We start from the raw sequence: 27,423 nt of genomic DNA, 5'->3' as shown, positions 1-27,423 counted from the left end.
TCCATGAAGACCTCCTTTTACACACACACACACACACACAACCAGGAACGAGTGTTTGGCCACACTGCCCTGTTAGGGACATAGAAAATAAATTTTATTCTCCGCTTCGGTGCCCACACTGCGGCTGCATCCCTAACCACGACCCCCATGGGAAGAGCGCAGCCGGCATCCCTCGAGACAGACCTCCTCCGCCCGTTGCCAGAGTCCGTGCTCGTTGCCGCAGAGGGGGAGGAGGAGGAGGAGCGATGGCGGCAGCGGCCCAGGCTTGGCTCTTTGACATACTCAACAAAAACAAACGGGGAAAAATAATAATAATATCATATTCCAGAGACAGGACCCCCTCCCCACACCTGCCCACCCCTGTCCCCATCCTGCCTGCTGCGGCTGGGGGGCAACAGAGCCTTGCAAAGGCAGGCAGGCAGGCGGGCGGGCGGGGGGCAAGGCCGCGGGCTTGGCGGTGCTGGGAGCCAGAGGTGGCGCCGTCGAGGTCAAGGCTGCGCTCCAGCGGTGGCGGGGACCGGCGAGCCCAGAGTGTTTGGAGAGGAGATGACGGGGGAGGCTGCCAGGCTGCCAATGGGCTGAGAGGCGGACATCGAGGCGATCCCTGTGCAAGAGAGAGGGAGGAAGAGGGCAGAGCGTCAGGGCCCTGGCGGAAGGGGAGTAGGGGAGCAGGGGCCCATCAGCCCTCCCTCGGGTCCCACGTGCCCCACGCCAGAGCAGTGTTACCGTCCTGAATGCAGTCAACACAGTTTCCTTCTTTTAGGTAACATGCTGCTCTGTTTGAATAAATAAATTAATAATAATAATAATAATAATAATAATAATAATAATAATAATAATAACAACAACAACAACAATAATAATAATTTATTTGTAACCCGCCCATCTGGCTGGGTCTCCCCAGCCACTCTGGGTGGCTTCCAACAAAGTATTAAAATACAGTAATCTGTTAAACATTAAAAGCTTCCCCAAACAGGGCTGCCTTCAGATGTCTTCCAAAAGTCGGGTAGTTGTTTATCTCTTTGACATCTGAGGGAGGGCGTTCCACAGGGCGGGCGCCACTACCGAGAAGGCCCTCTGCCTGGTTCCCTGTAAGCTCACTTCTCACAATGAGGGAACCGCCAGAAGGCCCTCGGAGCTGGATACTTAAATTAGCTGCTGAAAATTCTGTATTTTTCTGCATTACTTCCTTGTTTTCACAATTATTTTTGTCACTGCCCAGATAGCCATTTACTTCATTTTCAGAATCCTGTAAAACCTTGGCTGTCTTTTTTTCAGGTGTGGAAAAAACGGTTCTACTTTGCTCCCTTCCACTGCAGCAACGCTGAAAGCTGAAGGAAACGAATTAATTAAAAGTGGACAATTTGGAGAGGCCGTCCTCAGATACTCAGAAGCAACTGAAAATGTAATTAGTTCTGGAATCCAAAGTCCAGAGGATCTAAGTATTTTGTATTCAAACAGAGCAGCATGTTACCTAAAAGAAGGAAACTGTGTCGACTGCATTCAAGACGGTAACAGTGCACTAGAACTTCATCCATATTCTCTGAAACCTCTTCTGCATCAAGCCACGCCAGAGCAGGGCAGACCCGGGCACCCCTGGCTCCGGAAACCTACCTGCCAACATGCTGGAGGAGCTGACGGGCGTGTTAGCTGCCGAGAGCACCGTGGAGGAGCCCATCCTGGCCGGATCTTTCACTATTGGATCTGGACAGGAGAGCACAGAAATGAGAGGGGGGTGGAGTTGGAAGGGAACCCCCAGGGGAATCTAGTGTCAGGGGCTGGGTGGGTGCAGAGAAATGGTGGGGGGCACCAGGTGGGGAGCCCCCCAAAGGAACCAAGAGAGGAAGAAGGGTCAGAGTCTGGGGATTGGCGGTAGGGCAACTCTGAGTGGTCAAAGGGGGAGAGGACTGCAGGGAGGAGGTGCCGGAAGCTGGAGCAGCAACAGGGTTTAGTGAGCAGGAAGAGGCTGTGGCAGAAAGCAGTCCAGACTCAGAGGCAGGAGAGGAGGGGAGACCGGCTGCTGAAGAATCCAGGGAGTCTCTCCCTCCTGCTGCAACCAGCTCCCTTCCATCTTGGTCTCCCAGAACACACAGAGAAATGAAAAGAGCGGAGCAGAGGTTGGCTACATGCAGACACAGTCTCCGATTGCTTGGGGAAAACCCTGGAGAGGAGGGGACTGTGGGAAGGTGTGTCTGGGGGTGACATTCAGTCCTCACAATTGCCTCATCGGGGAAAGACCTACTGGGAAGACTTGCTGTGATCACGAGGCCTGTGCTGGTCCCCACCGCTTGCCAAGCCAAAGAGCACCCCAATAGCTACTGGAGCAGGAGGGAGAGCTTTGGGGTCCCCAGAGGGCAAGGGGCCTTGGGGAAAAGGGGAGGCACTGGCAGGGCCTGTAGACTGGGCAGAGCCCGAGGCGAGACCAGGAGTGCACGTTGAAGACACCGCCACAGGGTCGTGGGCAAAGGCCTGGGAGAAGTGGCCTGGCACCCCTCATGGCAGAGTTGTGCGCTGGGCCAAAGGCTCTCAAGCAGGTAATGAAAGGGCAATGGGCAGGGTGGAGCAACTGGCCAGCTAGAACCTGGTGTCCGAGTGTGCCATTGTAGGGGGAGGCGGGGGGGGGGTCCTCAACTGGAGGGCTGCGGCCTGATCCGAGGTGGGGCGCAGCAGCAGTGTTCCCCCCAGGCATCCATTCAGCAATGGGTCCCCAGATGGAGGGGCACCCAGGTGGCAGGTGGCCCTGGCTCTGAGAAGGCTGGGAGCCAGGGCCCAATAAGGAGGGGGGCAGGAGGGGGAAATGGCGGGGGGGGGCACGTACAGAAGTAAGGGTGCTCCATGGCCTCGCGGGCCGTGAGCCGGGTCTGGTGGTCGTAGCGCAGCAGCTTGTCCAGGAAGTCCAGGGCCTCGGTGCTGACCAAGTGCTGGTTCTCGCTGTGCACAAAACGCTCCCATCGCTTGCGAGAGTGTCTGGGGGGGAGAGAGACAGGCGGGGGGGAGGTCACAGGCCTGGCGCTCAAGGGCCCCGAAGCCACACACTGCAAGGCCAGGGCCCCGGGACCTTAACCCACACACCCCACGCACAAGGGGAAGGGGTTTTGGGGGCAGCGCAAGGTCCTCTGTTTCTGATTGGAAGTCCCTCTCACCAAGAGAGAGTGACTCTGGCCTGGCAAGGAACAGACTCACAGAAGGGTCCCCCAAAGGTCATCCAGCCCAACCCCCTGCAATGTCCTGGCAAGGCCTCCGGGTGCCCCGCGCTCACCTGCCAAGGATGTCGTTGAAGCGGGGGTCCAGTTCAATGTTGTACTTGTCAATGTAGTCATAGAGGTCTTCTGTGCCCAAGACCTTTGCGATCCGCACCAACTGGGAAGGGAGGGGGAGGAGATTGTGAGAAAGCACAGAATGAGTGGGGGGGGAGCAGAGAGGAGACAGGATCCCACCCACGCACTGAGCGAGGGGAGTGGACAGGGCCCAGTCCGGCTAGAACTGAAGCAGGTGCATAATTAGAAAATTCTTGGAAGTAATAAATAGGCTTAGGGATAGAATACAGTGGTGCCTCGCAAGACGAAAAGAATCCGTTCCGCGATTCTCTTCGTCTTGCGGTTTTTTCGTCTTGCGAAGCAAGCCCATTAGCGGCTTAGCGGATTAGCGCTATTAGCGGCTTAGCGGATCAGCTGATAAGCGTCTTAGCGGCTCAGCTGTTAAGCGGCTTAGCGGATCAGCTGATAAGCGGCTTAGCAGATCAGCTGTTAAGCGGCTTAGCAGATCAGCTGATAAGCAGCTTAGCGGTTTGGGGAAAAGGGGGGGGGAGGAAAAAAACTCTGCAGGAACTCGCAAGACATTTTCGTCTTGCGAAGCAAGCCCATAGGAAATTCGTTTTGCGAAGCACCTCCAAAACGGAAAACCCTTTCGTCTAGCGGGTTTTCCGTCTTGCGAGGCATTCGTCTTGCGGGGCACCACTGTATGTGCTAGTCAATATTAAGGATTAGAATATTAATAAAGGAGAAGAGCTTAGTAAATGTTAGGAGTCAATATTATTAGAAATATGAATTTGGAGAACTGTCATACAGGTGATATAACGAATCTAGTTAGAGGGGATGAGAGGAAGTCAGTTATTAATGAGAATTAGATATCTGAAGAAATAATTCTTTTTTTGTGTTTAGTTTACTGTATTGTAAAGTGTTTTTCTTTGTTGTGTGTTTTGTAATGTCTTTTTTTGTCATAAATGTGGAAAATCAATAAAAAAAAATTGGGGGGGGGGGGGAATAGAACTGAAGCAGGTGCAGCCTCACCTGGGCAGGTCTCCCACCACAGTCCTGCTGACACCCCCCCCCCAGACGAACTGTCCGTTTCCTCCTCCCCCTTGGGCAAAAGCGAGAACCAAAATGAGAGTTTGCCTCACCTGGTCGTAGTTGTCGTGTCCGTGGAAGAAAGGCTCCTTGCGGAATATCATACTGGCCAGCATGCAGCCCAAGCTCCACATGTCCAGACTGTAGTCATACATCTGCAGAAGGAAGGAGAGCGGGGGGTGGGGTGGAGAGAGCAGTGAAGCAACTGGGGGGGGGGGCGCAGGGGGAGAGCCACCAAGAGATAGGACACCTTCCCCCTCCCCTGCCCCAGAACCAAGCTTTCACAAGGCTACAAACACCTTCGCCCCGCCTTGCCCACCCCTCTGTTTCCATCGGCTCAGACCATCTCCAGCTGAACCCACTGCCGTGGGCAGGCCCCCCAGGAACACCGACCTCCTGCCCCCTTTCTCTGGAGAACCTGGTGGCATGGATGGTCCAGCCCATGCCTGTCCCAAGCAGCGTCTCCAGCAAAAACACCCTTGTTTTGAGGTGCCTGGGCAGCAGAGCGCCCTCTTCTCACGCAGGTGCCCCCAGGCTCTCTCCCGAGGATGGAGAAAGGGCCCTGGGGTGCCCAGCGCCAGCCCAAGGGGGCCAGGAGACTCCTGCTCTCCCTCCGCCTGGAAGGGATGGGCTGGGCGCCAGGCAGCGCTGCGGAGCAAGGCCCTGGCCTCCAACCTACCTGGTAGTCCACCAGGAGCTCTGGGCCCTTGAAGTACCGGGAGGCCACTCGCACGTTGTACTCTTGCCCCGGGTGGTAGAACTCGGCCAGGCCCCAGTCGATCAGGCGCAGCTGCAGGCAGGGAAGGGAAAGGCCGGGGGGGCTCTGAGCGCCAGAGGAAGCCGGGAAGGGGGGAGGGGGGAGAGGACCCCCACCCTCTTCCCAGCAGCCAACTTACAGTTACGGAAATTACGGGGGCGGGGGCACACCTTTAAAGTTGTTAAATATTACAAATATTATGCCTGAATGTATCCTTTCGGCTTGACGGCTCAGGGAAGTTACCTAGCTTTAACAATCATATAAAATCAACTCCTTTGCCAGTTTCCTCCATTTCAACACTATTTTGCCCTTGGAAAAAGGACTCTTTTCCCTGCCACCTCCGCAAGCGTGAGGACATGTATACACACCTCCTACCCCAGGAAATGCCCAGAGGTGAGCTGAGCTGATTGTTGGCCAAGGGAAGCCTAATCCCATCACTGGACTTGCCAAGGGGTCCAGACATGCAAAGGAAGTTCTATTGTACTTTGGGTGGTGGGACTTCAGAAGTGTTTGCCTCTGCTAATCTTATACCTGAGTCTTGCCCTGCCATGCCTGCTTATGCTAATCTTGTACCAAGGACTTGTCTGGACGTTTGCCAAGGTTAACCCCTCCCCTTTTGTGACATGTCAGTGATGTAGCAATGATGCTGTACGAACTGTATTCTGGGATATGGTGGGGAAGTTTTAAAAGTCTTTGTCACCCCATCCTCGGGGTTCAAAATTCCTCTTTGAACCTGTTGCGCAATAAACTTTGGTCTACGGCTATTTGCTCCGGTTGGTGGCTGGACTCCATCCTTTATTCCGCAGGGACCCGCGGGCTCTGCCTGATGAGCTGGGGGACTGAGCAGCCTCACACCTAGATTTTTCCATAACACTGCCCAAGGAAGCCTGCTTTCAACGAAAGGGATCCGAAGAGTGCACTGTTTATTACTATGTGCATTTCAACAGACAGGTTTTTTCACACTGTTTGAATTCGACAGATCATTTAATTGTTGTTGTTTTTAAAAGAACCCTTCAACATCTTTTTAGCTCTGTGTGATTTATCTGTATTTTAATTTTTTGCAAGCCACCTTGAGCCCTGCTTCTGGCGAGTGGGGTGGAGAAGGGGCATAGATACATACGTAATCTTGGGCAGGTGGGGGACCTTTAAAGCCCTAAATGGCCTCGATCCAGTATACCTGAAGGAGTGTCTCCACCCCCATCGTTCTGCCCGGACACTGAGGTCCAGCTCTGAGGGCCTTCTGGCGGTTCCCTCACTGCGAGAAGCCAAGTTACAGGGAACCAGGCAGAGGGCCTTCTTGGTGGTGGCGCCCTCCCTGTGGAACACCCTCCCACCAAATGTCAAAGAGAACAACAACTAACCAGATTTTTAGAAGACATCTGAAGGCAGCCATGTTTAGGGAACCTTTTAATGTTTAACAGACTACTGTATTTTAATACTTTGTTGGAAGCCGCCCAGAGTGGCTGGGGAAACCCAGCCAGATGGGCAGGATATACCGTATTTTTCGCTCCATAGTTTTTAGAGGGGGGAATCAAGGGGGGGGGGAATCTTATTTCCCCCCCAGCCCCAAAGAGCAGCGTACAGGCTACGCGCAACCTCTCCCTGCCGGAGGGGAGAGGTTCCGCGGGGCTAAAGAGGAAGCCAAAACAGTGAGCGGGATCCATCCCGCTCGCTGTCTTGGCTTGTGCCATAGCCGCGTGCAACCCCTCTGGCAGGGAGAGGTTGCGTGGGGCTAAAGAAGCCAAAGCCGCGTGCAGCCTCTCCCTGCCGGAGGGGCTGCGCGCAGCTATCCCTGAAGCCTTCCGAGCGCAGTGCAAGTTCCCGCTGCGCTCCTCAGGCTTCGGGTTCCTTTTGCTGAAGCGCGGAAGAGCAAGACTCTCCTGGCTTCAGCAAAAGGAACCTGAAGCCTCCAGAACGCAGCAGGAACTTGCTCTCCAGGCTTCAGCGAAAGCAACACGAAGCCTCCGGAGCACGGAGGGAGCGCTCCCTCTGCGCTTCGGAGGCTTCGCGTTGCTATCACTGAAGTCAAGGAGCCTGCATTCGCTCCATAGGACGCACACACATTTCCACTTAATTTTTGGAGGGGAAAAAGTGCGTCCTATAGAGCAAAAAATATGGTAAATAATAATTTCTATTCTATTCTACTGAGGTGCAGAGTTCAATGTGTCTCCAGACTCTGGCAAACACTCCCTAGCTGGACACTGCTGGACCAGCCGACTGGCCTTGAGGCAGCTGGCTGTGCCAGGCGAGGAAACCTCCATGGCTCCTCGCGCCACCTGCCCCGCGACGGCCTTACCTTCCGGTGCTCGTGGTCTATCATCACGTTGTGAGGCTTGACGTCCCGGTGCATGACGCCCATGCTGTGGCAGTAATCCAGCGCCTGCAGAGAAAGAGGGGAAGAGAGGTGGGCAGCGGCAAACAGGCCGAGTTTGGAAGAGCGTCCTTGCCTTGCCTCAAAAGAAGAGCCATGCAAGGAAGCAGTTCTGGGCTCAGGATCTGGCCCCTTGGCCAGCCTACTCCCCACGACCACACAAGTTCTCTCCCAGCCCTGGCTGGAGTCGACAGGGAGCGGATCTGGGGCTTTCTGCATGCCAGGGAATGCTCCTCTACTGAGCCCCAGGCAAAGGTGGGGAAGGACTGGACGCCACCCATAGCGAGAAGCATGCGCACAGCCTCTCTTGGGCTCCTGGGTCACACGTCAGGAGCCCCTGCTCTGCCCCCCAACCCGGCATAGTCACTGTGTGGGGCTAACCAAGGCGCAGATCAGCTCATCTCCCTCACCCAATTCCCCTGCGCTCAGTTCCTTACCTTCAAGATTTCATACATGTAGAACCGGATGTCAAAGTCCGAGAGCGTCTGATACAATTGCTTGGAAGAAAAGAGATATTGCAGAAGTGCCGTTAGCAAGACAGCCCTCAGAGCTCTGGGCTTGATCTGTTTCCAGCAGCAAGGCTCTGCCCTGGCACCTGCAATGCGCTGCCAGCACAGCACCTCTTTGACTTATGCTCAGAGCACCTCTCTGCACGTTGCCGAGGGATCACAACAACCCGCCTGGTCTGGAAGGATGCTGAAGGGCTTCAAGGTTAGAGGGCTTAAAACGGAGACTTTGCAGCCCGCCCTGCTCACAGCAAAGCTGGATGACTTTCACGCACATCCCCTCCAAAGGGGATCACAGAATTGTGGAGTTGGAAGGGACCCCAGGAGTTATCTAGTCCACCCCCTGCAATGCAGGAATTGCAGCTAAAGAATTCCTAATTCAGAAGGCCACTTCTCCAACCAAGGAGAACTCCGCCACCTTCCGAGGGAACACGTTCCACAGCCGAATGGCTCTTACTGTTAGAAAATTCTTCCTAACGTTTAGTAGTAGTAGTAGTAGTAGTAGTAGTAGTAGTAGTAAATAATAATAATAATTTATTTATACCCCGCCCATCTGGCTGGGTTTCCCCAACCACTCTGGGCGGCTTCCAACAAAAGATTAAAAACACATTAAATCATCAGTCATTAAAAGCTTCCCTAAAGAGGGCTGCCTTCAGATGTCTTATAAACGTCAGACAGTTGTTTATTTCTTTGACATCTGATGGGAGGGTGTTCCACAGGGCGGGTGTCACTACCGAGAAGGCCCTCTGCCTGGTTCCCTGTAACCTCGCTTCTCGTAGGGAGGGAACTGCCAGAAGGCCCTCAGCGCTGGACCTCAGTGTCCGGGCTGAACGACGGAGGTGGAGACGCTCCTTCAGGTATACTGGACTGAGGCCGTTTAGGGCTTTAAAGGTCAGCACCAACACTTTGAATTGTGCTCAGAATCGCCTTCCTTGCAATTTGTATCCATCGGTTTGGGTTCTGCACTCTGGAGCATAAAACAAGCCTGCTCCATCTTCCATGTGGCAGCCCTTCAGATGTAATCTCTTTAAGAATGTTCTCTTTTTGCAATGCACTGCAGAACCATCAGGGAGGAGGCAGCCTTAAGGCTCCCTCTGCCTATGTCTCACCACCTGAAATCCCAACACTTTCAGGGCCAGAGCCCAGGATGAGGGGTGGGTCTGTAGGAGAAGGGAGGAGCATCGAATCCATCCGGGAGCTGCTGTCTCGCCTCATCTCCTGCAGGCTGCCAGTGCCGCCCCCTTCCCCTAACAGCACACCGCCATCTCCTGCACTGAAACCATCTCCTCAAATGGGAGAAGAACCAGCACTACCCAGCCGAGAGGCGGCTCTGCCATCCCTCTGCCTCCCTGGCATGTCCGGGAGAAGAAGAAGAAGCGTTTGGATTTGATATCCCGCTTTATCACTACCCTAAGGAGTCTCAAAGCAGCTCACATGCTCCTTTCCCTTCCTCCCCCACAACAAACACTCTGTGAGGTGAGTGGGGCTGAGAGACTTCAGAGAAGTGTGACTAGCCCAAGGGCACCTAGCAGCTGCAGGTGGAGGAACGGGGAAGCGAACCCGGTTCACCAGATTACGAGTCCACCACTCTGAACCACTGGACCACACTGGGAGGAAGTAGGCTTCCTAAGGACTAAGAGACCGAAGGAAGAGCGGACAGAAAAACCCATTTGACTGCTCTCAGATGGGTTTCACGGTGGTGGCCTAGGAAAGAAAGCACCGCACACATGGCCCAGATAAGGACAGGGCTCTTTAATCTGGAAATAAAATTAGCCTGCGTATCTGCCTTTGGGTGACATCTGCTCTCCACACCTTTCAGGGGGTATTTCTCTCTCTCTCTCTCTCTCTCTCTCTCTCTCTCTCTCTCTCTCTCTCTCTGTGTGTGTGTGTGTGTGTCATGGGCAACGGATAGAAGGAGGGGCAACAGTGAGGAGTTGGAGCGGGGAGACCTGAATGACGCTGACACCACATCCCTCCCCCAAGTCAGGCCACCACTGACTCCAAGTCAAAGACGGGTTGTCCAGCAGCCCTGGAACAGATGGGTGACATTGTGTGGCCTCTCCAGGACTTTAAACCCATAGTTAAGCTCCACCCCACCCAATACACATGCACACACATCAGAAAGTGAGAAGGGAACCGGAGGCATCGCATCACCCAACCGGCCTCCACTCACCTTAAAATCTGTATTGTTGACATGCTCAAAGACCAGGGCTGGTGTCCGGGACTGCAGAGCCAGCGCAGAGCGTTCCAGGGCAGGAGAGAGAGAAAACAGAGAATCACCAGAAGGGTTTAGCCTCAAAGCCCAGAGAGGAGCACAGACTTCCTTCTCCCCTCGCCCCCCCCCCCAAGCTACTGTAGCCACGCTGCATCTGCGGGGCAGGTGAGCCAGGATGGGGGTGGGCTGAAGGGAGACAGCAGCCCCCTGGGAAGCCCCCCGGCTCAGTTCTGGGGGGCCAGCAATGGCCAGGATTCTTGAAAAGGAAGCTGGACGGGGAAGACTTGGGTCTGATGCAGAGAGGTGCCTGTTCCCCTCTCAAGCAGGACCGTAGGCTCAAGGTGGGCAAGGGATGTAGCCGAGTGGCAGAACACCTGCTCTGCATACAGAAGGGCCCAGGTTCCACCCCAACAGCATTTCCAGGTAGGGCTGGCGGAGATGCCTTGCCTGGAATCCTGGTCAGGGTAGACAATATGAGCTGTGTTCCTAAGGGGTCCTGAAGCACACAATTAACCTGTCCTAAGGGGCTCTGGGCCTGGGCTCCTGCAGCCAAGAAAGAAGGGCTGGATTTCATTTCATTTCACTTTCAGTTTGTATACCGCCTTTCTATATTACTATGTACAAGGCAATTTGCAGGCTGAAGACACAACGAAGTAGATGGCAAAGGTCACACACCTAATAACCATCTGAGCCAATACAAGAAAGGCAGAATGGAAGCATAACTTAAAAAAAAACAACTTATATCTGGATACCAGGGAGAGGCCCTGCAGAAACTGCCCTGCCACGCTCTGCTAGCCTGGAGCTTGGAACAAAGTAGGCTATGGGCTATGGATAAAAATAAAACACCCCACATAGCCTGATATTATAATAATAATAATAATAATTAATAATAATAATAATAATAATAATAATAATAATAATAATAATAATAATAATTTATACCCCACCCATCTGGCTGGGTTTCTCCAGCCAATCTGGGCGGCTTCCAACGGAATATTAAAATACAATAACCTATTAAACATTAAAAGCTTCCCTAAACAGGGCTGCCTTCAGATGTCTTCTAAAAGTCTGGTGGTAGTTGTTCTCTTTGACATCTGGTGGGAGGGCGTTCCACAGGGCAGGCGCCACCATCGAGAAGGCCCTCTGCCTGGTTTCCTCTAACCTCACTTCTCGCAATGAGCGAAGCGCCAGAAGGCCCTCGGTGCTGGACCCCCGTGTCCGGGCAGAACGATGGGGGTGGAGACGCTCCTTCAGGGATACTGGGCTGAGGCCGTCTAGGACTTGAAAGGTCAGCACCGATACTTTGAACTGTGCTCGGAAACGTACTGGATCAGGGACCCAAAAGCCCACCTAGACCTGCCCTCTGGCCTAAAGGCAGCCCCCTCCAGGCAGAGCCTGAGCTAGGGTGTCCCACCAGGAGAGAGCAGCCTGGGGGTCCCAGAAGGGCGCAGGCTCAGCAGGCAGCTCCAGGAGGAAGGAGGAAGGAACATGGCGGAGAGGCGGAATGCCCTTCCCAGCCACAAAATGACATCTCCCGGTGTTGTTTTTTGCCCAGCACGGCTGCCTTGCTTGAGGCAGGCCGCGTCTCTGGGATCCAGATGGAGAGAAGCCAGGGAGGTTTCCATGCCCCACTTACAAGAACTTCCTGCCTCTTTTGAAAATCAGCTTGAAAGGGGACCAGCTGCCTTGTGCTTCATCGAGCGCCGTGCGCATGAATGCTGCCGCACACGCACACCAGCCCTTACCACGGGGTCCTTGACTATGTCTAGAAGGCTGATAATGTTGGGGCCCCCTCGGAGATTTTCGAGGATCTTGATCTCACGCTTGATTTTCTTCTTTTTTACGGGCTGAAAAAGAGAGTGCAACAGAGTCACAAAGATCCAGAATCAAGGCAACCGGGACCACAGAGCACTTTGCACACTCAAACGCACAGTGAGCTCAGGTTTTGTTTTATGGTTCTTGGCTGAGGATCGCAGCACCTGCAATTCCACGGCAAAGGTGAGAGGATGGAGGAGGCGAGGGTCCAAAGCCGCTCCCCCCCCCCCCCCCCCGAGGACACAAACTCCACCTGGGACTCCCTCGGGTTTCCTAGCCTTTAGGAGACGCAGCTGTTCAGTGCAATTTCAAGCTTCGCTTTTGCAGTTAAGATGGACAAACACAAAACCCCCCTCTTTCTTTTGAAACTGTTAGTAATTTATATTTAATTCTGGGTTTTCCCCCCTGCCAGATGAATTTAGACAATGCTTTCTGCCATTCTTTAAAACATTTAATATTATCAATAATTGGTAAAACTAGGAACAAAAACAACATCTTTGGCAATGCACTCATCTTAACCACCGATATACGGCCCATGAATGACAATTTTAGACCTGACCAGCTCTCAAGATCTCTCTTAATTTCATTCCATAATTTCTCATAATTATCTTTATATAAATTCAAATTTTTCACCGATAAATTCACACCCAAAGATTTCACTTTCTTCACAAAAACAAGGCCTGTCTTTTCTTGAAGGATTTTTCTCTCCTCATTATCAAAATTTTTTTGCAACACTTTGGTTTTGCTCTTATTTAACTTGAATCCTGCTACTTGCCCAAACTCCTGAACCAGCTCCAGTGCTTTTACTGGAGTCTGGATCTTGTAAAGTGAACACCAAATCATCAGCAAAGCGGAAACACCACCTTTCAAGAGGTTGTGGCACTTCACGTCTGCCACCTCAGCAGCCTCTACAACACCCCTGCGAGGTGGGCAGCTGTTGTCCCCATGCAGGGGTTTGCCTGCAGTTACCTAGCAAGTGCCCACCAGGGATGAGATTCGAACTGGAAACCTCCCAGCCCAACCCCTGGCCAAAGAGACACCACCACACCCGCCGGAAAGAAGGGGTCACAGGCAAGAAATTCAGGTCCTCTTGCTCCCCACGCACCTTGAGGATTTTCACCACGACTTTCTCGTTGTTGGTGATGTTGATGGCTTCGAAGACCTCGCTGTATTTGCCACGGCCAAGCTTCCGAACAAGCTGGTAGTCATCTTGATTGCTGTTGGAGAAGAAAAAGGGGTTTTTTGAAAGAGGTTTGCATGCTCAGGTGGGCTGCCTGTGGGCTGATCCAGCAGGGCTCTGCAGTTCCCCTACCCCCATTCCACGACGTGCGACTCGTAGTCCCAATATTCACGGGGCCTCTGTGTGTTGACGTCCGCATAGACCCTCGCTCGGCTTGGCACCGGGCCCGACATGCTCTCCCAGCCTGGAGGTCAGCACCTCAATTGCTCTGGGGAAAAGGGGGAGGAGAGGATAAGCACAGGGGCATTAGAGAAAGGAACCGAAGGTCATTATTAGGCACTAAGATAAAAAAGAAGAGGGAGGGGGAAGGGGGTATAGCAGTTAAGAGTGTCAGACTTGGGCCTGGGAGACAGGGGTTCGAATCTCCCCACTCGCTCAGCCATGAAGCTTGCTGTCTCTTGGCCCAACCTGCCTCGCAAGGTTGTTGTGGAGCTGAAGTGAGCAAGAGGCAGAACCATGTTTGCCACCTCAAGCTCCTTGGAGGGAAAAGACAGTAAGTAAATGATAAATGAAAGCTCTTCTCCCCAGCTCTTTTGCTCAGAACAGCAAAGCAAATCCAGAAGCCGCCAAAATAGCTCTGAAGGGTCTCCTCTAAGTTGGGGCACTTGTGAAACTTTGGTCAAGGGCTGGTGGCAAGAGAAAGCCCATGAGAAGAGGAGGCAGCAAGAAGCACCAGCAATGGGAACCTGGAAGGCCCACGTGCCCATGCTCACACAGGGGCACACGCCTCGCTCCGTCTGCCAGCCTTGCCCTGGCTGCCCAAGCCCTCAGGATGAGACCTGAAACAGCAAGAGCAAGAGGCCTGCACCCTCATGTTCTCAAGGAGCCAGCATGGTGGCTGGATGCGGAGACTGCATCCACAGTATCACGTCACAGGGGGTGAAGTTCTGGGGATGGCGTGCATATGTTAAAAGTTCTCTACCTTCTGCACATTCAATTTGTGCAATTTCAACTGGTCAGCCTTCAACCACGTAGTTGAAATCGTTCACGCCAAACACATGTAATCTGTGATCGTAAACTGATCTGGGAGCAGGGGTGGGGTGCCTGATAGCACCTCAGCTCGTTGTCTGCTGTCAGGGAACAGCCATCAGCTCAGAGGCGAGAGTTGGAAGGGCAGTTGTGTTACAGGGAACCTCCGAAAGTCTTGCGAAGCAGTTCCTCCTCTGGCCAGGAGGAAAGCCCCACCTCCAGTGGGGAGGAGGTGTGGGTCCAGGGGATGCTAGGGAGAGCCTCAACACCGACCCTGAGCAAGCCGGAGGGGAGGGAGGTACCCCTTGGCCAGCGCCCACTCTGTGCAGGGGGTTTCAGCGCAGGGAGGGGAGGAGAAGGTTGGGGGTCAAGTGACCGTTATGCTGGGGGAGGCACAAGGACCGCCCACTCCCAGATTCTGCTAACGACTGAGCCAGACATGAACTTGCTCTTCACTGTAAATAGTTTTGCACTAAGAATAAAGCCTGGAAAAGACAGGTCGGAGTCTTGCCTGTTTGCTCTTGAGCAACCACACCACCACCTGACACCTGCCTTGCTCAATCAGAACAGCTATGGCTCTCCAGGTTTCAAGTAGGAGTGTTTTCCCAACCCTGCGTGGAGAAGCCTGGACTGATCCTGCGGCTTTCTGCATGGAAAGCAGGAAACCACAGGTGGGGTTGGGGGGAGAGAGCAGCAGGAGCAGACCGCTCTTTCAGAGCAGGGCTGGTGGAGACCTTGCCACTTTCGACCGAGCTGAGGCTCCCCAGACAGAACCAGGCCCAGCCTGGAAGGTGGAGGCAAAGAGGAGCCTGCCTGTTTCCTGTGGTGCTGAGCAACAGGCCTTGGGCTCCAAGAAGGCTCTTAGGGATTCTGCCTCCATTCAGACGCCAGGCTCCCATTGCTGGGCAAAGCCCCTCGGGAACAGCCAGCAGGACTCTTGTCAGGGCAAGGAGCCTGCCCTGCTGCCGCTGAATGCCTTCCAGGGAGGCCGGCCGATGCAGGAAGCACTCGGGCTCTGCAGAGCCAACAGCCCTCCTGGCAGCTCCTCCTCCTGGCACCAAACCCACATGCTCTCTGCCTCGGAGGCCAATTAAGCCAGCAACAGGAACCCGCTCTCTCTGCACCTTCCCCAGTGCCAAGAAGCAATGAAGAGCAGGCCCCAAAGAGCCCCAGATATCTGCTACTCCAGGAAGCCCTTTCAGAGGACACTGTCTGACCCCACAGCTGGGAGCAAGCTGCCTCCTGCTGCTGCTGGGGAGCAGGCCCAGGAAGCGAGGGCGCCATCCTGGTTTTAATGCCTATCCTGGGTGCAGGCCAGCTTCCCCTTGGCAGGCCGAGCCAGAGGACCAGCCTTCCTGGCCGGGACGTCCATCAGCTCTAAAGCCCAGTGATCCCCACGCGGACTTCCCAAGCCTCTCCCGGCTGTTTCAGAGTGCGGCGGGAAACTCCAGAGTCTACGGAACTCGCTGCCTCAGGAGGCGGGAGTGGCCTCCATCCTGGATGGCTATAAAAGAGGATTAGGCAGGTTCATGGTGGAGAAGAGGGCTACTGATGGCCAACAGCCCTGATGGCTGTGCTCTGCTCCAAGAGTCAGAGGCAGCCATGCTTCTGAATCGCAGTTGATGGAAACCGGGCATCCGGTTGGCCACTATGAGAGCAGGAGGCTGGAACTCCTTGGACCACTGGCCTGATCCAACAGGCTCTTCTTAGGTTCTTATGGCAGGTCAGCCCGGCTCCGTGAGCAGGAAAGTGTACCTGCCTAGAACCCCACAACGGAGGCCAATGCAGAAATCAGCAGAAATACATCTGTGGTTCCTGCCTTACAGGGCATTGGGCTGCACGACCCTTTAGGTCCCGTCCCAACTGATGACTCCATTTTAATGCCTCCCAACCTGAAGGCCCTGCAGGAGCTCCAACCAACATCCGAGGGGGAGCAGAGAGGAAAGCAAAGCGCCTCAAGGGAGTTTTGTCCTCAGACCATGCCATTTTCCAGCTTCCCCAACAGCCAGCTGCAAAAAGGGCTTCCTGTGAGTCAGGTGAGGACTTGCACGTAGTGAGATGATAGCAATGTGCGCGCGCACGCACGCACGCACACCCTAGCAACTTAGCCAGACTCTGCTGGTTGAATACTATCGGAGCGCCTGGAAATATCAGACTCAGGCTGCAGGTGGTCCCCACCTGTAGGCAGGGAGCTTAAGAGCATCCCCTGGCAGACTGTGCAACGAACGGCTCACCCGGTCCACCATCCTCTTTCCCACAGGCACCAACAAGAGACCCCCAGGAAGTTCACAAGCAGGACTAGAAGGCGTGCTTGTCCCCAGCACTGGGAACTTCAGCCTCCAATTCACCACCCTGATTAACGCCGTCTGTGCAGACACTAAGAGCTGAGCGAGAGGGACCAAGCTCTGCCCATGGAAAACAGCTTCCTGTAGTTTTTTGTGTATGACTCTCTCCTGAGAAAGACGCCGGGAAGCTCCCTCTGACAGCAGCAGCACCAGACTAGGACGCTCTTTCTGCTTTAAAGGGGGGATCCAAGCGAAGGAAGGCCCCCGAGCCACACCTGCTGTCGAGCGAGGCTCCTCCGAGTAATCCCAGCAAAACTCTGCTCTCCTGTGCACCCTGCTCCCAGGCAAATGGGCCACCTTGCTAGCAAGCGGAACAGCAGTTTCTAAACAGAGGCCAAGCTTGGGACGATAGCCTGGGGGGGCAACACTGCCTCCCTTCCCTGGGGTCTCCTTTTCCTTGCAGGCCCGCTTGCCTGGACGCCCACCTCAGCAAATCAGCTGCAAAGCTGTCCATAGGCACCGGTTTCAGCAGCTTCCCAGGAATTGAGGCTCTCTCTCTCAGTCTTAGCCACCTGGGACTCAGATTTGCATCCCTCAGAAGTCCTGCTGGGGGAAACCAGCAAGCGGGGGTGGGGTGGGAGGCAGCTGGATCCCTGGACTCTGCCTGCCTGGGCAGGGGCAGCGCCATCCCTCCTGGAGGCTGCAATGTGCAGCTTCAAAGGCGAGGCTCTGAGCGAGTGAAGGAAGGAAGGCTGGCTCAGAGGAAGGCGGCTGAGCGGTGTCTCTGGAGAGCCTCCCCCTCTCCGCCCGTTTGCTTCCAGGAGGAGGAAGAGAGAGGGCAGGCTGGCACACAGAGAACAGGAGAAGCAAGCAGCAAAGGACTGCTCAGCAGGAGAAAGAGGAGGAGGAGGAGGCAGGGACTGCCAGCGAAAGGCCTTGGCCAGGAGTCCCACTAAGGTCAGACCCTCCAAGTGTCCCTATTTTCCAGGGAGGCCCGTGATTTAGAAAAGCCACCCTGATTATTTGATCCCAGATTGTCCCACTTTTCCTTAAAGGTAAAGGGACCCCTGACCTTTAGGTCCAGTCGCGAACGACTCTGGGGTTGCGGCGCTCATCTCGCTTTACTGGCCGAGGGAGCCGGCGTACAGCTTCCGGGACATGTGGCGAGCAGGACTAAGCCGCTTCTGGCGAACCAGAGCAGCGCTGTTTACCCTCCTGCCTATGTCAAAAGCCTTGCTGAAATCAAGATACACTATGTCCACAGCATTTCCCTGATCCACCAAGTTTGTAATTCTATCAAAAAAAGAAATTAGATTGATCTGCCATGACTTATTTTTGAGAAACCCATGTTGGGTCTTAGTAATCACAGCATCCTTTTCTAAATGGTCACAGACCAACTGTTGAATTATCTGTTCCTTCCCTGGTATCGATGTCAAGCTCTCTGGTTGGGAGTTACTTGGAATCCCCCCCCCCCCTTTTTGAAGATGGGGACATTTGCCTGCCTCCAGTCTGTAGGGACCTCACCTGTTCTCCATGAATTCTCAAAGATAATAGACAAAGGCTCAGAGATTACACCCGCGAGCTCCTTGGATGCAGCTTATCAGGCCCTGGAGATTCGAATTCCTTTAAAGGAGCTAGTTGTTCCCTTACCCCCACTTTTCCTATCTTGGGCCCCAGCTCCCTCCTTATATCATTTATCACCAGCTTGGGCACTGCTTTCCGTTTGGGTGAAGACAGAGGCAAAGTAGGTGTTGAGTGGTTCCGCCTTTTCTCCGACACCCAATAGCTTTTCTCTGTCTTCCCCACACAGAGGACCTTCCACTGCATGTTCAGATCTCTCCCCACCTTTAAAACAACAACAACTTTACAGCTTAAAATAAAAAAAAATCCTTCCAGTAGCACCTTAGAGACCAACTAAGTTTGTTATGGTATGAGCTTTCGTGTGCATGCACACTTCTTCAGATTCGTGCATGCACACGAAAGCTCATACCAATAATAAACTTAAAAAATTCCTTCCAGTAGCACCTTAAAGACCATCTAAGTTAGTTCTTGGTATGAGCTTTCGTGTGCATGCACACTTCTTCAGATACACTGCTAGTGTATCTGAAGAAGTGTGCATGCACACGAAAGCTCATACCAAGAACTAACTTAGTTGGTCTTTAAGGTGCTACTGGAAGGAATTTTTTTTGTTTTGACTATGGCAGACCAACACGGCTACCCATCTGTAATAATAAACTTAGCTGCTCTCTAAGGTGCTACTGGAAGGAATTTTTTTATTTTGTTTCGACTACAGCAGACCAACACGGCTACCTACCTGTAACTTTACAGCTGTTTTCATCCTCTGTATTTTAACATCTTTGGTTTTTTTATATTGTTTCCATTCTAATGTATTAAAGTTTAATTATTTTTAAAATGATGATCTTCTATCTGTTTTTAGCTTTTAGTGTTTTATCTGTCTTGTTTTAATTTGTGTAAGCAGCCACGAGCCCCAGTTCAGGAAAAGGATGTAAATATTAGAATCAGAGAATTGGAAGAGACCCCGAAGGATAATCAGTTGTCTCGGTTATGACAAACATTCTTCCCTTTAACATGCTACCTTCTCAGAATCACTTCCCGAAAACAACGGAGGAATCCGCTTACTCCTAAACCACAGGCTGCTTTGGGCACTTGGCCAGCGGATTACGAACGCAGCCTTAGGAATGCACTTCTCCACTGCCTCCGTCCTGTCCGGCTCCAGCCCATTCCAGACACAAGAAGGAACCCGGAAAGCAGTGCAAGGAAACGGAGCCGGGCCACTAATATCCCCAGCTGACCTCTGTTGACTGGCAAATGAGCACAACACTGATCTAGCAGAGATTGCCAGCGCTTGGAAGCAGCGGCCACGCTGGGCAACCCGCAGGTCAAAGATATCCTCTGGAGCTGCAGCGGAGGCCCGTGGCAGACACAGCCCGCTCTGCTGGGAGCCCAAGTCAGAGCGGCTTCGATGCTTGGCTCCAGGAAATGGCACTGCCGTCCTGCCTCCCACAAGCATGCGAGTTGCAAGGGGCCCAAAGACTCACCTAGGGCAGCCCCCTGCAATGACCAGGAACAGGGAACCCCGGAAGCTGCTCGACACAGAGTCAGTCTGTTACTCCACACTGAGCGACAGCAACTCTCCGAGGTTTCAGGCAGGGGTCCTTTTCAGCCCTGCCTGGAGGTGCCGCAGACTTGAGGCTGCTTCTTTCTGTGTTCAAAGCACCCCTGTGGGATGTGCCCCTGAGCCACTGCCCTTCCTCAAACCGGCACTGCCCAGCAAATGGCCCCAGGATGGAGCAGAGAGTGCAAATCAGCTGCCAAAGCTTATAAGTGACCACATGGATCTGTGGAACTTGTACCTTTGCAAGTACCCTATGGAGTTTGCTCCACGTCTGTGAGGAACAGATCTTTCAGTGTGGCAGCCCCTGTGAACTGGAAATCTGCCTAGTCACATTCAGCAGACAGCCTTGTTGTGCTCAAAGCGTTGGTGCTGACCTTGAAAGCCCTAAACGGCCTCGGCCCAGTAGACCTGAAGGAGAGTCTCCACCCCCCATCATTCTGCCCAGACACTGAGGTCCAGCTCCAAGGGCCTTCTGGCGGTTCCCTTCCTGCGAGAAGCAAAGTTACAGGGAACCAGGTAGAGGGCCTTCTTGGTAGTGGCGCCCGCCCTGTGCAACGCCCTCCCATCAGATGTCAAGGAAATAAACAACTATCTGACTTTCAGAAGACATCTGAAGGCAGTCCTGTTTAGGGAATATTCAAATGTTTTATATTTTATTGCTTTTTTATCATTATTAATATTCTGTTGTGAGCCACCCAGAGCGGCTGGGGAAACCCAGCCAGATGGGCAGGGTATAAATAATAAGTTGTCGTTGTCATTGTTGTTCTGCTCTTTCAGACACCTGGTCAAAACTTTTCTGTTTTGACAAACCTACCTGGAAACGTATGCAAGTTTTACTTGGGCTAATAATAATAGTGATGATGATGATGATGATGTGGCTGACTATATTTGTATATTGACAATTCCTTTATATAACTGCCTAGGGTCTCTTTGACTAAGTGGTTGACAAATTATTCTAACTAAATAAAAAAATAGAGCACTGATTAGATTTTTCTAACGTTCAGCTGCACACCCGAATGCTCATTCTCTGCCCCTACACTTCCTGAATACTCTTTGTCACATAGGACAGCCGAAGCTCCAGAGCAGAATTTGGCTCGCAACAATCTCAGCATGTTTGCAATCCTCATTGTTGCAGGAGAAAGCACAAGTGCGTGCATATTCAGACAGCACCCACTGAAAGCTTGAGCAAAAGAGAGCTTTTCCCACCCACCCCTCCCTGACCACAGTAATCCCTCCCAAAATATTTCAAAGTCTCTGTATAGGCAGAACCCAGCAGAAAAGGTCACACAGGCACAACACCCAAATTTGCATAACCTGCCTTGGTTGACCAGGACTTCTGTACGACGGGGTGGTTTTAAACATGTAACTCGAGGCCTGTGTTTACAGTGCTTCAGTGCATTAAAAAACAGAGTGGAGCCTGAGGTAAGCCTCGCCACCAAGGTTGTGTGCATTTAAGTCAACACAGCACTTATTTCTGGAGTTCAGCTGGAACTCTGAGAAATGTCTCCTGTCTGAGGCTCCCGCACGTGATCAATCACTGCATTTCCTCCACTTCTCCATGCGCAGGCCAAGTGTGGTGAGCACCCTCAGCGCCAGGCCCTGTCTGCGCATGGCGAAAGAGATGAAGGTTACCACCTTCACGTGGTTCCCCATGTACGCTGCGCAGACTCTCTGAATTGAGAGCCAGTGTAGCAGTCAGAGAGTCAGACCAGGACCTGGTAGGGCCGGGTTTGTGTCCGCACTCAAACACGGAGCTCACTGGGCTAGTCACTCTCTCTGCCTAGCCTACCTCACAGGGTGGTTGTGAGGATAAAATGGGCCAGGCGAGGGACCTATGTACACCACCTTGAGCTCCTTGCAGGAACAGGTGGGGTATAGATGCTAGAAATGAATGAATCCGGGACCCGAGAACCAGCATGCAACCCTTGACAACAGCCAGACAGAAACGCAGGGTGCAAACAGGGAGCAGGGACAGCAGCAGAGCGAGGTCTCCGTCCGCACCAGCACCCAAGCTTGCCTCCGCACCGGCTCACGCTTTCCCTCTCGCCCCGAGAAAAGAGAGGGTGAGCCCCAGGTCACCGGCAGAGAGTTTGCCTCTCTTGTCGCCTCCTCCTACCTTGAGCCTTGGTTAATCTGCAGCTCCACCGCAGCCTCCGGGAGCCGTCCTGCGAGACGCAGAGCAAGGCACGTGCAGCATTCCAGGCAGGCGGGGGTTTTGGGGGGAGGAAGGGGGTGGGCGGCCGGGCAGAGCTCAGGAGGGGCGGTCAGACGCTTCCACGTGGTCAGCAGGTCTCCATCGGGCCCAGGAGGACAAAACGCAAAGGAGATTCCCGAAAACCCAGGCGCCTCTTCACAGCATCGCCCTGTGCCTGGAAGAACAGCAAAGGCTTAGGCAGCTCATCTACATCTCCACCGCAACACACACACTTCACCGACAACACAAGCAACATTGCAAAACCTCGGCCGTTGTGAAGGGTGTGCTAAGCTGAAAGAGTATGGACCAGTCTTCCTCAGCCTGGTGCCCTCCAGGTGTTTTGGGCTGCCATTCCCCATAATCCCCTGCCAGCATGGCCGCAGGATGCTAGGGCTGATGGGAGTCGTAGTTCAAAGCATCTGGAGGATGCCAAGTTGGGGGAAGGCTCTGGTAGAGGCAAAATCCCAGCAGATAAGCCAGCAACCATCAACTCTGTCCTCAGAGGAGACCTCACTTAGTCAAGTTCATTCATTTCAGTGGGTCTACTCTGAGTAACAGTGAGCTGCCATATTACCTGCAGTTTACATGGAGGAGGGAAAGGGTTATATTAGAGATAGAAACTAAAAGAACAATTTCCTAAAGTAAAAAACATGTAGGGCTCATAAAGGGTTTTGATCATAGACTCACAGAACTGTACAATCATAGAATCTTATAGTTGGAAGGGACCTGATGGTAATCTAGTTCAACCTCTTGCAATGTAGGAATCCCTGGGTGGGCTGAAATCGGCGATCTTCTCGTTAACAACAAGCAGCCCTGACCCACTGCGCCAGAGAGAGCATTGATTGGAAATACTCCCGTCTGCTCCAGTGCCAAGGAATCAAATTCCACTTGGAGAACAGCACCTTCTACTGAGCAGTAATGGACGAGATATACTTTTCTAAATAAGCAAAATAAATATTGATGGGGGGAGCAGAAAGCAGCGACACACACAGCAACCGGCCTGGGCTGACTGTCAGCTGCTGGGGGTGATTTCTCCAAAGATTGCCTGGGCCTGGTTTGATCCAGCCATTTTTACAGGATCAAGAGAGAATGTGCAAAGATCAGTTCTGCCTTGATTCAGGCCTAGCCAGCATGGGGGTGACCTCCAGATTCCCACCAGCCTCAGGAAACAGGGCCAGTGGACAGGGATGGTGGGAACCATATTTGAGACCCCTGCCATAATTGTCCAGCCATCCAGACCAGGCTTGCTTGCTCTGAAAGTTCAGCACATTCTTACAGATCTTGCACATATATATCAGGCTCCCAAGCACAACGCAAACCAACACAGCAATGGGAAGGGCCGCAAAACATCTGTTTTGGATGCAAAAGGTCCCAGGTTCAGTCTCTGCAAATAGGGCCAGTAACTCGAAATCCTATAAAGCCATTACTATCAGTCGGTGCAGACAATGCTGAGCGACATGGACCAATGGTCTGAGTCACAGAGTTGGAAGGGACCCTGAGGGTCATCTAGCCCAACCCCCCGCAAAGCAGGAATCTCAACCAAAGCATCCATGACAGGGGGCCATCCAACCTCTGCTTAAAAACTTCCAAGGAAGGAGAGTCCACCACCTCCCACGGAAGATCGTTTCAGCATAAAGCAATTTCCTGTGTTCACACCTTAGCAACCCTACGGGTGGGGAGGATGGAAGAGAAGAGCAAACTCCAACACCGAGAGCCCAAAATGCTGCAGGCGCCATCACTCGACTCCCCGCCTGTCTGCACCCCAGTACTGGCCAGGCTCACTCACAGAGGCCAGAGGCCCATGGCAAAAGATCTCCCACTTAGATTACTGCAATGCGCTCTACGTGGGGCTACCTTTGAAGGTGACCCGGAAACTACAACTAATCCAGAATGCGGCAGCTAGACTGGTGACTGGGGGCGGCCGCCGAGACCATATAACACCGGTCTTGAAGGACCTACATTGGCTCCCAGTACGTTTCCGAGCACAATTCAAAGTGTTGGGGCTGACCTTTAAAGCCCTAAACGGCCTCGGTCCTGTATACCTGAAGAAGCGTCTCCACCCCCATCGTTCTGCCCAGACACTGAGGTCCAGCGCCGAGGGCCTTCTGGCGGTTCCCTCACTGCGAGAAGCCAAGTTACAGGGAACCAGGCAGAGGGCCTTCTCGGTAGTGGCACCCGCCCTGTGGAACGCCCTCCCTTCAGATGTGAAGGAAATAAGGAGCTATCTTATCTTTAAAAGACATCTGAAGGCAGCCCTGTTTAGGGAAGTTTTCAATATTTAATGCTGTATTGTTTTTAACACTTGATGGGAAGCCCCCCAGACTGGCTGGGGAAACTCACCCAGATGGGCGGGGTACAAATAAATTGTTGTTGTTGTTGTTATGCAAAGGGCAGAGTGCAGAAGGCCATCTAAAGAATGGCTGCGCTCAACAACTGAGCACAAGATAGCCCTGCTCCAATCCCCAGCATTGCCTTTGAAAGGATCTCTGGAGACAGGGCTGGAAAAGGCCATTGTCTGAGAGAATCCAAGGCTCCGCAGCCGGCAGGAGTGGACAGCACTGAGCTAGTCCAATTCTGCATAAGGCAGAACACCAGCAGATGCAGCACCCGATCCAAGGTGGTCTAATGAGAACGGTTGCCCAAAACTCATGGGTCCTTCCCGATTAATTTCAGCTAAACATCAGGAGAAACTTCCTTATGGCCAGAGCTGCTGGACAGCAGAGGAAACTGTCTCCGGAGGTGGCAGGCTCTCCTTCGCTGGGGATATTTCAGCAGAGGCCAGGCGTTCATCCACAGGGATGCTATGGAGCTCAATCAGAAGGAACCTCAAGGGGTCATGTAGTCCAACCCTCTGCAATGCGGAAAAGTCTGGCTCCTGATACTGGCCAGGGGACCAAAGCCGCACCCCAAAGGCTGCTCCCACTGTCCCCAGGAATAATGTCAAGTCAAGGGGGATTCCAGTCTGGCCCCACCCATTGGTCAGAGGAGGAGGAGGAGGAGCAGCAGCAGTTGCAGGGGGCTTGCTCCTGCGTCACCTGGTGGAAAGAACACTTGGCTCCAACTGCCACTTCTCTGCCCCAGGACAGCAGAAGCAAAGGGAGAGGCCACTCTGCCCACACCCCCACACCCCACTCTGTATAGGGAAAGCTGCCATGGGCTGCTGTTTAAGCAAGACCACCAACAGGGGAAGTTTGGCCTGGCCAGAACTGGGCATGAACGCCCACTTCCGACTCACCACTTTGGCCTGCCTTTCACAGAATTGAAGGGATCCCAAGACCCTGCAAATTGCAAGAGTCACAACTTGGAAGAAGGGGCCTCGCCTCCATCTTTCCCCTCTGCTTCCCTTCCCTTGCGTGAGCTGCTTTGGGAGGCTAGAGTTGTCAGAGAACAACTCCAGGAAATAAAAGCCAGTTCTTGCACGGAGCAGGAGGCGGCTGGAGGAGAGGACCTTCCCAAGGTCCTTTCCAAGCCAGCGACTCCCATTAAGTGCTCAAAGTAGCGCTCAAACACACACACACAAAGGGGACAGGCCTTTCCGGATCACCTGGTTGGGCTGTTGAAAGAGCACCGTTCCGGCACCGGGCTGTTTGTGCTGAGGACTTTTTATCCGCAAAGGCCAAAGGCAGACCTGCTTAAATCAATGTGCTCCTCCCGTGTCACCCAGGCGGCTTATCACGGGGCATGATCTTGCGCTTAGTGGGCAACAGCCTCTAGCCTGATCCTAAACCGATTAGATCAGCATTTTCCGAATTCCAGCTGTTTTTGCACTACAACTCCCATCATCCCTAGCAAGCAGGACCAGCGGTCAGGAATGATGGGAATTGTAGTCCAAAAAAAGAAGTTTGGGACACTGGATTAGAGGAACACAGGAAGAAGCTGCCTTGTTCCGAGTCAAACCGTTGCTCCATTTAGTTCAGTATTGTCCACACGGACAGGCAGCACCTCCCCAGGGTTTCAGGCAGGGAGTTTTGCCCAGTTCTGGCAGGAGACGCCCCTGGGGTTTCAACCCGGGACCTTCTGCATGCAAAGCAGGTGTTCCACAACTGAGCTCTGGCCCTAAAATAAAAATGCATCAATGCAAATGGAAGAGGTGAGAGTTAAGCAAAGAATTGATTCCAGTCGCAGAATGTGTCTTGTGCGTCTCAGAACTTGTCGTTCTTTGATGGGGGGTTATAGTCTGCCCTCGGGATGCCGGGGCCAGTGCTGGGGATGGGGCAGCTTCGGAGACAACCGGGAAGGTTGGGGTGGGGAATTTGTGGGTGCCAAAGCCCCCCACCACCATGCCCACCTCTCTCTGCAAGCTGCAAGACCCCCAGAGGGAATCTGAGGTGCAGGCACCCTCTCTGCACACCCCCTACAAGACGGGCACCCCACTCCAGGGGGGGCAGTCACAGCTGCTCAGTATCTGGGGCCCCATTTCACTGGGGGAGTGGGGGAAAGGAGAGAGAGAGGTGACAGGAAGGGCCTCCCCATCCAGAAGGGACCCTTGGCCACCCAAACCTATCCTGACCCCACCCCCACCCCAAGCCCACAGATCCCATCCCCACCCCTCACAACTGCCCCACACACTTGACAGGAGGGAAGAGGAGCCAGCTCACTCCTGGGGGAAGAGGTCCCGTCACCTGCCCCCCAAATTGAGGGGCATTCCTGTGTGTGTGTGCCATGTCATGTGATCGATTATGTGGGGCAGAGCTTACCTGGAACCCCCCCTTATTCGATTCAAGTTCGCACCTCTGGAAGGGGGGGGATCTCTCTTTCTCTCTCACCCCCTCACTCCACGTCCAGGTAAGAAGGCCTCTGTCTCCCCCCCCCCCCCAATTTCCCTCATCCCCCCACAAGTCGCCCCCCCCTGACCTGCTACAAGGCCCCCCCCACCCATATCCTTCACCAACACCCCCCCAGGTCCGCCAGAGACACACAGCCTGGCCCCTTCCCCACCCCCAAATGAAGGAACCCCCCCTCAGAAGAGGGTCCCCCTCCGCCCCCCCCCCCATTTTCCCTTCCCGGCGGCGAAGGGGCTTCTCTTCCCCCTCCCCCCCCCCCGCTTCTTTACCTCGCCGGGCCGCTGAGGCGGCGGCGGCGGCGGCGACCGGGTCGAGCAGGTCTCTCCCGGGTCCGCTCCTGGTGGGAGGAGGGGGGCAGGGAGGGGGGCTGGCCTCTCCCGGGTCCGCTGGGGGGGCGACAATATGGCGGCGGCGGCCGCGGGAGGAGGAGGAGGGAGGGAGGGAGGGGCGAGAGGTGTTTTTCCCCGCCGGGCCGACAGGGGGCGCTCAGGCCAGGACTCGCCGCTTCCGGCGCAGGGCCATAGAGAGCGCGGGGAGGGAAGGGCCGAGCGGGGAGAAGCCGCTCCGGCACGACGGCCGCACCATAGAGGCGGACATTCGACGCGCCGGCCTCCACGCGCACAAGGCGCACGTGTGAATGGAGGGTGTTTTCACGTGTACGATCCGGGGAGGGGTGCTTCACGTCACCGAGGCGTGTCCCGCTCGCCTGAACTCCCTGGGAGGGCGTCGGAAGAAAACACGTGTATGCCCAAACGTGGGGAGGGTGGAGGTGAAGGAAGCACACGTGTGTGTTTGTGTGTCCCGG

General features: G+C 53.8%; 1 protein-coding gene across 1 annotated transcript; it reads right to left on the bottom strand.

Moving 5' to 3' along the window:
• Positions 1-72: 72 nt before the first annotated feature.
• LOC114600143 (casein kinase II subunit alpha-like) lies at positions 73-27,046 on the bottom strand. The gene is made up of 14 exons (XM_028735964.2): positions 26,888-27,046; positions 21,757-22,009; positions 13,323-13,458; positions 13,116-13,227; positions 11,941-12,042; positions 10,154-10,204; positions 7,912-7,971; positions 7,400-7,483; positions 5,026-5,136; positions 4,400-4,501; positions 3,260-3,360; positions 2,819-2,967; positions 1,615-1,704; positions 73-604 (listed from the first exon to the last, which is right to left on the bottom strand). Exons 3-14 carry the CDS (start codon positions 13,421-13,423, stop codon positions 489-491), a joined length of 1,179 nt encoding a protein of 392 aa, XP_028591797.2. The 5' UTR covers positions 13,424-13,458; positions 21,757-22,009; positions 26,888-27,046; the 3' UTR covers positions 73-488.
• Positions 27,047-27,423: the final 377 nt, after the last annotated feature.

This window comes from Podarcis muralis, chromosome 8 (genome assembly GCF_964188315.1).
Source record: "Podarcis muralis chromosome 8, rPodMur119.hap1.1, whole genome shotgun sequence".
NCBI lineage: Eukaryota > Metazoa > Chordata > Lepidosauria > Squamata > Lacertidae > Podarcis > Podarcis muralis.
This window is presented reverse-complemented; position numbering and strand designations above follow the sequence as displayed.